Here is a 12755-nt window from a genome sequence, read left to right on the forward strand (position 1 = left end):
AATAATCAATATTGTTTTGCAATAATTGAAATGACCAGTTATTCCCAGATCCCAGATGGTAGCTTTAAGCTTAAGTAGCTGTCACGTAGCTACTATAGGTTTAAGCATCAATTCAAGATGGAACTTTGAATCATTCACTGAATATACTGCAAAATTGCACTTGGGACAAGTTCTTGCAGCGGATGGGAGTCAGACAGAAAGCCAGCGGGAGCAGGATGAATAAATCGGTCCCACACAGACCTCTACTGTGCACCATGACAGTGAAGTCTGTAATGTTAGAGCTGTTTATTACTGTGTCAGTGTGAAAAGTAGGGAATTAGCCAGGCAAACTAACAGATCAATAAAATTACATTGCCATACTGACTAATAAAACTCACATTGCAATGAAAAAAATATCAATCTTCAATCGTTTGGCCGATTGTTTCATCGTTTGATTCAGGTCAAGTTTGAGTGAGACAAAAATAATAGCTAATGTAAGCCAACTTTTGACCAGCTCTCTCTCTAACGGTACATCGACTGGTGAACGCTTGCCAAGTTCATTAACTTCTGAAACGGGACAAAACAAAGGCTGCAAAACATTTCCATACAAACAACTGCTGTTAGATAGTAATAATAGCCAACTCAAATCGCTGTCTGACTGATAAATAGAGGCTAGAGCAGACCTGGCTGTGGTTGCTACTCACTAGCGTAGCATATTCATTCACCTCAGTCGAGAGGGGATGAAACATTAGCTAACGTTACATGTCAGTTACAATACTAGCGCAGCACTGCGAATAAACACTAGTTTAGTTTTTCCTGTTAAGTTAAACAACAGTTACCTTGCCAGCCACATTAGTCATCTAAAGAGTAGCCAGCTTCTGTTCTGCTACTTTTACAACTCAGTGAAAGAGCGCAAAAGTTACACACAGAACCATGCTCAACTTTGCCTTCACACAGCCTGTCAGTCCGCTCTGTGGTGTGCACAGTCCATAAATAGAAAATAGTAAAACATAAAGAAAAACACTTGAATGAGTCGGGGTGTCCAAACTTTTGACCTGTACTGTATGTTTTAGAGTTTCTTGAAATGCAACGTATTTCTATGTGGAAACTGAAATGGTCTATTCATTCCTTTTCCCTTTTAGTAGACGCTCTTATCCAGAGCAATTTACAGTAGTGAGTGCATAGCCGTGGGAAGTAGTTTGGAGGTGGGGCTGCGATTTGCTGTTGGAAAATGTGCGCACTGAAGACATCTGTCATCTGCTAATACAGGGCTAGTAAAGGCCCAGTGCACTACTTTTGTGAATAATATATATATATATATATATATATATATATATATATATATATATATATATTATGTAACTTTGTGACATATTCTGCTGTAAAAAGGGTTTTATAAATACATTTGATTGATTGATATGTATAATATAGTAATGTACATTTACATTAAGTGGTTTGTAAGGATGGCAAATTAATTCTGCACAAAGTGGTTGTTTCCATGTTATTTGATGAAGAAAAATTTGATGTGGATGTTTTGTGTCTTTGCCCATAACTTTGCACTTTTTTTATGTAAATGTTGGAGGACAGGTTTTTATTCTTTCTGGATTCCAATAGAATGACAAATCACAGAGAAAGGGACAGGGCAACAACTCTTACAATTCCAACAATTGAATCCTGCAAGATACTGTTCTTAATTATAAGTACCTTTTTTTTGCCAAAGCAGAAAAGCTGAAAATATGTTTTCCCTGTGCTACAGACGTCTACGTCTTGTCACGTTCTGACCATCGTCCGTGTGTGTTTTCCTTGTTTTAGTGTTGGTCAGGATGTGAGCTGGGTGGGCATTCTATGTTGTGTGTCTGGTTTGTCCATTTCTATGTTAGGCCTGATATGGTTCTAAATCAGAGGCAGGTGTTAGTCATTGTCTCTGATTGGGAACCATATTTAGGTAGCCTGTTTTGTGTTGGGTTTTGTGGGTGATTGTTCATGTCTTTGTGTTTGTGGCACCAGATAGGACTGGTTTGGTTTTTGTACGTTTCTTTTTTTGTAGATTGTCATACTTTCATCTTTATTAAAGATGCACAAAACTAACCATGCTGCATTTTGGTCCGCCTCTCTTCCCCCACAAGAAAACCATTACACGTCTAAGGTCCAGTGGACTACTTTTGTGATTCTAAAAAATATACAGTGCCTTCGGAAAGTATTCAGACCCCTTGACTTTTTACACATTTTGTTATGTTACAGCCTTATTCTAAAACTGCTTAAAACCATTTTTTCCCTCATCAATCTACACACAATGCTCCATAATGACAAAGCAAAAACAGAATATATATTTTTAATTTACCCCTTTTTCGTGGTATCCAATGGTATTTACAGTCTTGTCTCATCGCTGCAACTCCCGTACAGACTTGGGAGAGGCGCAGGTCGAGAGCTGTGCGTCCTCCGAAACAACCCAACCAAGTCACATTGCTTCTTGACACAATACCCACTTAACCTGGAAGACAGCCACACCAATGTGTCGGAGGAAACACCGTACACCTGGCGACCGTGTCGGCAAGCACTGCACCCAGCCTGCCACAGAAGTTGCTAGTGCGCGATGGGACAAGGACATCCCTGCCGGCCTAACCCAGACGACACTGGGCAAATTGTGTGCCGCCCCATGGGTCACGCGGTTGCGGCCTGCTGAGACAGAGCCTAGACTCGAACCCAGAATCTCTAGTGGCACAGCTATTGCGCCACTCGGGAGGCCCAAAAACAGGTTTCTATACATTTTTGCAAATGAAAAAAAATAATAATACTGAACTACCACATTTACATTAGTATTCAGACCCTTTACTCAGTACTTTGTTGAAGCACCTTTGGCAGTGATTACAGCCTCGAGTCTTCTTGGGTATGACGCTACAAGCTTGGCACACATGTATATGGGGATTTTCTCCCATTCCTCTCTGCAGATTCTCTCAAGCTCTGTCAGGTTGGATGGGGAGCGAAGCTTCACAGTTATTTTCAGGTCTCTCCAGAGATGTTTGGTTGGGTTCAAGTCTGGGCTTTGGCTGGGCCAACTCAAGAAGATTCAGAGATTTGTCCCGAAGCCACTCCTGTGGAGTCTTGGCTGTGTGCTTAGGGTCATTGTCCTGTTGGAAGGTGAACCTTCACCCCAGTCTTAGGTCCTGAGCGCTCTGGAGCAGGTTTTCATCAAGGTTCTATGTACTTTGCTCTGTTCATCTTTGCCTCAATCGTGACTAGTCTCCCAGTCCCTGTCGCTGAAAAACATCCCGTCAGCGTGATGCTGCCACCACCATGTTTCAACTTAGGAGTTTTGGCAAACTCCAAGCGCACTGTCATGTGCCTTTTACTGAAGAGTGGCTTCCGTCTGGCCACTCTACCATAAATGCCTGATTGTTGGAGTGCTGCAGAGATGGTTGTCCTCCTGGAAGGTTCTCACATCTCCATAGAGGAACTCAAGAGCTCTGTCAAATCAAATCAAATGTTATTGGTCACATACACATGGTTAGCAGATGTTAATGCGAGTGTAGCGAAATGCTTGTGCTTCTAGTTCAGACCGTGCAGTAATATCTAACAAGTAATTTAACAATTTCACAACAACTACCTAATACACACAAGTGTAAAGGAATGATGCAGTAGATGGTATAGAGTACAGTATATACATATGAGATGAGTAATGTAGGGTATGTAAACATTATAAAAAGTGGCATTGTTTAAAGTGACTAGTGATACATTTATTACATCTGATTTTTTATTATTAAAGTGCCTAGATATTGAGTCAGTGTGTTGGCAGCAGCCACTCAATGTTAGTGATGGCTGTTTAACAGTCTGATGGCCTTGGGATAGAAGCTGTTTTTCTGTCTCTCGGTCCCAGCTTTGATGCACCTGTACTGTCCTCGCCTTTTGGATGATGGCGGGGTGAACAGGCAGTGGCTCGGGTGGTTGTTGTCCTTGATGATCTTTTTGGCCTTCCTGTGACATCGGGTGGTGTAGTTGTCCTGTAGGGCAGGTAGTTTTCCTCCGGTGTTGCGTTGTGCAGACCTCACTACCCTCTGGAGAGACTTGCGGTTGTGGGTGGAGCAGTTTCTGTACCAGTCGGTGATACAAGCCCGACAGGATGCTCTCGATTGTGCATCTGTAAAATTTTGTGAATGTTTTTGGTGACTAGCCAAATTTCTTCGGCCTCCTGAGGTTGAAGAGGCGCTGTTGTGCCTTCTTCACCACATTGTCTGTGTGGGTGGACCATTTCAGTTTGTCCATGATGTGTACGCCAAGGAACTTAAAACTTTCCACCTTCTCCACTACTGTCCCATCGATGTGGATAGGGGGGTGCTCTCTCTGCTGTTTCCTGAAGTCCACAATCATCTCCTTTGTTTTGTTGACATTGACTGTGAAGTTGTTTTCCTGACACCACACTCCGAGGGCCCTCACCTCCTCCCTGTAGTCCATCTCGTCGTTGTTGGTAATCAAGCCTACCACTGTTGTGTCGTCTGCAAACTTGATGATTGAGTCATGGGTGTTCAGGGAGTACAGGAGAAGGCTGAGAACGCACCCTTGTGGGACCCCAGTGTTGAGGATCTGCGGGGTGGAGATGTTGTTTCCTACCCTCACCATTCGAGTGACCATCGGGTTCTCGGTCACCTCCCTGACCAAGGCCATTCTCCCGTTTAAGAATGATGGAGGCCACAGTGTACTTGGGGACCTTCAATGCTGCAGACAGTTTTTGGTACCCTTCCCCAGATCTGTGCCTCCACACAATCCTGTCTCGGTGCTTTACGAACAATTCCTTTGACCCCATGGCTTGGTTTTTCTCAGACATTCACTGTCAACAGTGGGACCTTATAATGACAGGCATGTGTCTTTCCAAATCATGTCCAATCAATAGAATTTACCACAGGTGGACTCCAATCAAGTTGTAGGAACATCTCAAGGATGATCAATGGGAACAGGATGCACCTGAGCTCAATGTCGAGTCGCACAGCAAAGGGTCTGAATACTTACGTAAATAAGACATTTCTGTTTTTTATTCTTTATAAATTGGCAAAAAAAAATCAAAAAACTTGTTTTCGCTTTGTCATTATGGGGCATTGTGTGTTGATTAGCGTTTTATTTTTTTTATTTAATCAATTTTAGAATAAGGCTGTAACTTAACAAAATGTGGAAAAAGTACATTCCTGAATACATTCCGAAGACACTGTATATATATTTTAGTTTTTTAAGTTGATTTTTTAAAGGGACCTGCAGCACCCCTACTTCCCGCGGCTATGCACAGGGGACACAAGTGTATTACCTGGATCCTAGATGATAGTCCATTTTAACAGTCTCAATATCAACGCAAAAATATTTGCGATGTCTTGGACATACAGTTGAAGTCGGATGTTTATATACACTTAGGTTGGAGTCATTAAAACTCATTTTTCATCCACTCCACAAATTTCGTGTTAACAAACTATAGTTTTGGCAAGTCGGTTAAGGACATCTACTTTGTGCATGACACAAGTCATTTTTCCAACAATTGTTTACAGACAGATTATTTCATTTATAATTCACCGTATCGCAATTCCAGTGGGTCAGAAGTTTTAGTTACACTAAATTGACTGTGCCTTTAAACATCGTGAATCTAATGTTATATTTCGAAATATAACCCTGGAATGCAGACTCAGAAAGTTAGTGCCAGTGTGTGTGTTCAGATTTCACTTTCACCTGCTCCTCTTTTTGTTGACTTTGCGACAAGATATTGTACCAAGTCATCTCATTTAACATATGGTAAGTTGCTTAAATCATTTAGCGTAACACAAGGATCTTGTTTTATATACTGTTTATTACCATTCTGCGACGACAAACCTTTGACATATAACTTAGCAGTATTTAAACATGAAAAACCACTTACTGATACTACTTTACAATATGCGTACACTTCCCAGTTGCCGAAATTTGAATGGTTCGTCTAATTTCAGTTTGTGACAAAACGAGCAATGTATAGTGTGCAGAATCATTGTGCCATCTAAAGCAGTGAGAAATATATTTTCAATAACCAAAATATCCAATTTTCAGCACTTTGAAACTGGTGTACAAAACCGAAAGTAAAACTACAATTTTAATAAAGGGGAGCAAAGAAATGGTGCACATAGAACAGGTCTACCGCTTCTCAGATTTACACTCACATTTGTAGATTAATGTGGTCGGGTCGCCCAAAAAACTGAGAGGGGTGCAATTGCGGTCCTAATTTCGGGCCGTTCCAGTATGAGGGTATTCCTGTATCTGCCCTTGTGAAAAAATACTGCAGTCAGTGTGCAGTATAGCTGCAAATACTGCATCCAAACACCACAGTCGTTACTGCAGTTTCAAACTTGATATGTTTTTTGTAAGGGTGCAGGAACCCCTCTTCAAACTTCTATCTGTTGGTCAATTTTTATGGGTCTGGAAGGAGAGTTTACAGTCAAGTCAGACACCTAGGTATTTATAGTTGTCCACATTCTAGGTCGGAACCGTCCAGGGTGGTGATGCTAGTCGGGCGGGCGGGTGCGGGCAGCGAACTGTTGAAACCCGTTTGTAATGTTTTGTAGTCTTAACATCTGGCACATAATAACAGCACAATTACCAGAAAATAATGTAACATTCGTTTTTTTAATGTACATCCAAGTGTTTCTTGCTTAAAGATTTCTAGATCCTCTGACCAATTTTCATCACTCAAACTCTCCTGTCGGATTTATCTACAGTTATACACATGCGCAAAAAGGATTTATTTACAATTATAAACCTGGTTCGAGCACTTAATGCTGATTGGATGAACGCCTTGGTATATCAGACCATATACCATGGGTATGACAAAAAAATACTTTTTATTGTTCTAATTACGTTGGTAACCAGTTTATAATAGTAAAGAGGCACCCCAGGATTTGTGGTATATGGTCAATATACCACTGGCTAACGGCTGTATCCAGACACTCCGCGTTGCGTCACGCTTAAGAACAGCCCTTAGCCGTGGTATACCGTGCATTCGGAAAGTATTTCAGGCACCTTGACGTTTTCCCCATTTTGTTACGTTACAGCCTTATTCTAAAATTGATTAAATTGTGACTCCTTGCGGTGGGCTGGGCGCCTGCAGGCTGGACGTTTTTTCCTCAGTTGAACAGTGTTTCCTCCAACACATTGGTGCAGCTGGCTTCCGGGTTAATCGTGCAGGTGTTAATTAAGAAGCGTGGTTTGGCGGGTCTTGTTTTGGAGTATGCCTGACTTGACCTTCGCCTCTTCCGAGCCCATTGGGGAGTTGCGGCAATGAGACAAGATCACAAAATTGTGGAGAAAAAGTGGGTACAAAAATAAATAAACTGAAATATCACATTTACATAAGTACTCAGACCCTTTACCCAGTACTTTGTTGAAGCACCTTTGGGTATGATGTATATCTGTCTAAAAACATAATCTCGAAAAATACCTAATTTTGAGAGCAATTTGATGTCGATGCAACATTCAAAGTTCTATTATGTGCTTCATTTAGTCAAATTTCTCATAAAAACATAATGTCTGTCAGTTTTGTTTTGTTAGGAGTAATACGTCTTCCTGCCAGTGACGGCTAAGGAGGAAGAAGTGTGGAGAACACAAAATGGCAAGTAGGGCTCCTCCCTCCCTCGGTAAGTTCTGTGGCAATGTTCAGGATATACAGTACCCTGTAAAAGAAAAACTCATTCCCATTTGAGGAGTGTCTCAGGAATATACTGAGCTCTTTCTTTGACAGGGGAGACCCACCATCGGTCAGAGATGAAGATTGTGCTAATTGGGGGAAGACAGATGTGGGATATAGAAGCCAGCGGGAAGAGTTCAATAGGAAACACCATCCTGGGCAGAGACATTTTTGAGACAGGAAGAAGAACTGCCCAATGTGTGAGCGGACAACGGTATGTGTATGGGAGGCAGATAACTTTGATTGACACCCCAGGCTGGTGGTGGAGTTATCCTGCAGATGATACTCCCAAATTGGATCAATTGGAAATCATGAGAAGTGTATATCTATGTCATCCTGGACCCCAAGCCTTTCTCTTGGTCATTCCCGTGGACACCGTTTTTCCCAACATATTCAAAAGATCGTTACAAGAACACCTGGAGCTATTCAATGATAGAGTCTGGAGACACACTATTGTGCTGTTTAGTACAATCACTCCCCCCAATGACAGAAGTTTACAGAAACACATAAGCGATTGGCCGGATCTTCAATGGCTTATTAAGAAGTGTGGGAACAGGTATCATGTTTTGAATGTCAATAACAGGGGTGATGACACCCAGGTCACAAAGCTCCTGGAGAAGATAGAAGAAATGGTGGCAGGAAACAATGGCAATCATTATGAGACAAACCAAGCTCTGTCTGAAGAGCTGGAAGAGAAGAGATTAGCAGTGATTGAAGTAGCCAAACGGATGATGGATAAGGTACAGAGACAAAGGACCAGACTCAGAGCGCTGATCAAAGGTGAGCTTAATTGTGTGTGTGAAATACTAAGGACAAGATTGAATGAAACCTGCATATAGATTGAATGAAACCTACATATAGTTTCTTCTTGAGTACCAGAAAAATTGCATAACACAGGAGAAACCACCCCTTCTCTTACCTCAGAGCATGTGATCTGCATCCTCCCTGTAGATTTCTGATTTATTTTCAATTTTAAAGGAGAGGCAACTAGCCCAACATACCTCAGGCTTGTGATTGTTGGGGCACAATGGGCTGCCAGGAGCTCAGCAGGAAACACCATTCTGGGGGAAGGTGTGTTTGATGTTGCTGATAATACAAGAAGAACAGTGCACTGTGTGACAAGACATGGTGAAGTAGCAGGGAGGCAGCTTACGGTGGTTGACACACCAGGCTGGCACTACAATAGTTCTCTACAGAACACCTCCAAGATGGATAGATTTGAGATAGTGCACAGTGTGTTTCAATGTCCTCCAGGACCCAATGCGATCCTTCTGGTGGTTCCCTTAGCAACAGCATTCAACAAATCATATGAGAGAGCTGTTGAGGAGCACATGGGTCTCCTCACAGATGCAGTCTGGAAGCACACGATTGTGCTCTTCACACGAGGAGACTGGCTGGGAGACACAACTGTTGAGCAGCGCATTGCGAGTGAAGGGAAGGGTCTTCAGTGGCTCGTTGAGAAATGTGGTAACAGATACCATGTTTTTGACAACAAGAATCGAAGTGATGCAACACAGGTAATCGAGCTGCTGGAGAAAGTAGAGGAGATGGTGGCAGAAAACAGAGGTTGTCCTTATGAAATTGACACAGATGTTTCAGCAGACTTGGAACAGAAAAAGAGGGCTGGAAAAGAAAGAGCTCAAAAGATCAAAATGAAGGTGCAGAGACAAATGACGACACTCAGAGAACTGTTTAAAGGTGAGTTTATTTGAATTCTAAGCATAAAACTAACAGATTATGTCTACTTTCACCACTTCTACATGGTTGTTTCTGTTTCCTCTGTGGACAAACATTTGTGCATATCTCCTAGGTTTAAAAAAAGGCATTTGTTATTGATTTAGTTTGGAATTAGTCTTTGTATACACCCTTGAGTTGAGGAAATAGAAGAAAAGTTTTTTTTTTTTGTAACAAGAGCATGCAGAAATTGTATATTTTTATTTTTAAGGGGAGGAACAAATATTCTCTGAGGACGAGTTGAGAATTGTACTTGTTGGGAGAAGAGAGGCTGGGAAGAGTGTGGCAGGAAACACAATACTGGTTGGAGAGTTGTTTCCGACAGCTTTGACCAAGGTATGGAAACTTGAATTCACCCTGCTCTATATCCCTTCAGATACTGTATGAGTGCAACATACTTTGAGATTTTGGGTCCTCCTGTCCTGTAACTGTAACTATCGTTTAAAGTGTCTCTATCATTAAAGTGGAAATTAAAACCCAGGAAATGTTTCTTTAATACTAAGGAGTTTGTTGAAATTAAAAACATAAAGTGATGTTTGTTTATGACATTCCCCTGTTGGTAACTCCTAAATACAGGTAAAGTTATTTTCTGCTTAATTATTCTGATTATAAATGTTTTTGTTGTTGATATATTTAGGAATTCAGAATTCAAAACAGAACTATGCAGTGTGTAATGCAACAAAAGAGAGTTGCTGGGATGAAGCTCAAAGTTGTAGATACACCAGGCTGGTGGAAGAGAACCCCACAGGATGCACAAGATTGGATTCAAGATGAAGTGGTGCGCAGTGTCTCTCTCTGTCCACCTGGCCCCCATGCTTTTCTTCTGGTCATTCCCATTTCTGCACCATTTTCAGAGGGAGACCTCAAAGCAGTAGAGCAGCACCTTGGGCTATTAACTGAGAAAGTCTGGAGACACACAATGGTGCTGTTCACCTGGGGAGATTGGCTAGGAGACAGAGCCATTGAGGAATATATTGAGAGAGAAGGAGAGGCACTCCAACAACTTGTTGAAAAATGTGGGAACAGGTATCATGTAATGAACTGCCGTGGCTGGGATGATAGCTCTCAGGTCACAACACTGTTGAGGAAGGTAAAGGAGATGGTTGTACGTAACAAAGGGCACAGTTTCACTATTGAACAGAAGAGTAGGCAGAAGCCAATGCTTCACTGGTTAGCAGGAAAGGGCATGATGACCGAAGAGGAATGGAACAGGAGAGAAGAGGAACTCATAGAGCGGATGTTGAAGGCAGTGGTGGTAGAACCAGAGGAATCCAAACTGCCATTTGTACGGGGGAAGGAAAGCATTGATTTCTTCATCCCCAGCAGTACGTTTGACATTACGTTTTCCAAATCTGTTTTTGATTTTTTTTAATCTTAGAAATGTTTCTTAGAATCCTTAACATTTATTGTTGGGTATTCCAGTCAAAGGGATCTTCTAACAGTGTTTGTTGCCCTGGTTTTCAGTGAGCTGTGAGACTCCCTCTGAAGTTGGGAGTTCCTACATAAATTATGGAGCACATGCCAAGGTGTCTGAATGGAGAGTGAAGTATGCTGGGAGATCTGCGGCATCCTCTGGGCACGGCACTATGAGTTCAGCAGTCAGTTACATGGGCGAATCTCTGGACCGATGGGAGAATCTAGTCAAGGAGAGTCTGGGGGACGGCAAGATAAGGGCAAGGATGTTGGATAGTCCTGCAAAGTCAGAGGCCCACACTTATGGGGTGAAAACCAAACGTAGGAATTCACATTGAGCATAGTTCAAAATGACAATACTAAGAGTAAGAAAGTAATACTTACTTTTGAGAAAATACATAACACATGTACTGTTCTTGGAACAAGCTCTTGCCTTGGCTTGACACATCTGGGGCATAATATCAGGACCTCATCCGAGAATTGCCATAAGCAAATGTTCTTGCAGGATATTTCAGCATTGTCATGGGGGTTTCTTGATATTCTTCTTTTTAGTTGAAGATGGTGGCAGATTACTTGTATCTTTCCATGTATTTGTGTACATATACCCTGAGTGTACAAAACATTAGGAACACCTGCTCTTGGTTTCACCAGGTGAATCCAGGGGAAAGCTGTGATCCCTTACTGATATCACTTGTTTAATCCACTTAAATGAGTGTAGATGATCAGTAGGAGACAGGTAAAGAAGGATTTTTAAGCCATTTGAAGCATGGATTGTATATGTGTGCCATTCAGAATGGGCAAGACAAAAATACTGCAACACTGCTGGGTTTTTCATGCTTATGAGCTTCCCATGTGTATCAAGAATGGTCCACCACCCAAAGAACATCCATCAACTTGACACAACTGTGGGAAGCATAGGAGTCAACATGGAACACTTTCGACACCTTGTAGAGTCCATGCCACAATGAATTGAGGCTGTTCTGAGGGCAAAAGAGGGTGCAACTCAATATTAGGAAGGTGTTCCTAATGTTTGGTATACTCAGTGTACATTATCAAGTCAAACCAATTAACAAATGATATGTTGATCAGATATGTATGTGACTACTATATACTACTATTCTACTATTTAAAAAAAACCATGTATTTTATTTTTTTATTATTTTTTTACCCCTTTTTCTCCCCAATTTCGTGGTATCCAATTGTTGTAGTAGCTACTATCTTGTCTCATCGCTACAACTCCCGTACGGGCTCGGGAGAGACAAAGGTTGAAAGTCATGCGTCCTCCGATAGACAAGCTCTTTGACCACACACACACTAGTGGTGGGTTTGGCATCAAAAAAACGTAAGTAAAATCTTTGTTAAAATACAAATTGTTTGTGGCAGAGCTCATTAGAATAGTTCTCAGTTTGCACATTTACATTTAGGTAATTTAGCAGACACTCTTATGAAGAGCAACTGAGGTTGATAAACAACCACATAAAACAGTCATAACAAGTCAAACGTTTATGCAACCTTTACTGAGAATGTAGTTGTAGTTTGGGGGCTACTTGCAGTGGTAGTTTTGGTGTTTTAGTTAGATACATTACTTGGCAAAAGTATCTTTGCCCATCTCTGTATATTTATTGTTCTTTTTTATGTCCCTTTTGTATGGTTTTGGACCAAATGACTAACTTTTTGGGGATAATAAAGTTAAAGATATGCTTTGGAACTTTGGAGACTACTAAGTATTTTTTAAACCTCTCGCTTTGGGCTGGAGGTGTCAATCTGTAGTTCATACATGCATCATCTATGAGCGGAAGGACTGTCTTACCTCCATTTAAAAGTAGTCAATTCCTTCTACTTCTATGAGTTGGTTAACACACTGAAAGGGTGTACACTACTACCGGGAGTGTGTTGTCTGAACAGACAAAAAGCCAAGGTTGGTGATTTACTGCCATCTGCAGTT

General features: G+C 41.5%; 1 protein-coding gene across 2 annotated transcripts; it reads left to right on the forward strand.

The window, feature by feature from the left end:
• Positions 1-5546: 5546 nt before the first annotated feature.
• LOC135548686 (GTPase IMAP family member 8-like) lies at positions 5547-12518 on the forward strand. Of its 2 annotated transcripts, none has more exons than XM_064978516.1 (7): positions 5547-5745; positions 7514-7613; positions 7718-8443; positions 8642-9361; positions 9609-9733; positions 10035-10722; positions 10862-12518. In XM_064978516.1, exons 2-7 carry the CDS (start codon positions 7586-7588, stop codon positions 11146-11148), a joined length of 2574 nt encoding a protein of 857 aa, XP_064834588.1. In that variant the 5' UTR covers positions 5547-5745; positions 7514-7585; the 3' UTR covers positions 11149-12518. The 2 variants fall into 2 exon arrangements, with proteins under 2 accessions (XP_064834588.1, XP_064834589.1); XM_064978517.1 differs by having other exon boundaries at positions 7528-7613.
• The last annotated feature ends 237 nt before the right edge of the window (positions 12519-12755 follow it).

The sequence above is a fragment of the Oncorhynchus masou genome, chromosome 11 (assembly GCF_036934945.1).
Source record: "Oncorhynchus masou masou isolate Uvic2021 chromosome 11, UVic_Omas_1.1, whole genome shotgun sequence".
Classification (NCBI taxonomy): Eukaryota; Metazoa; Chordata; class Actinopteri; order Salmoniformes; family Salmonidae; genus Oncorhynchus; species Oncorhynchus masou.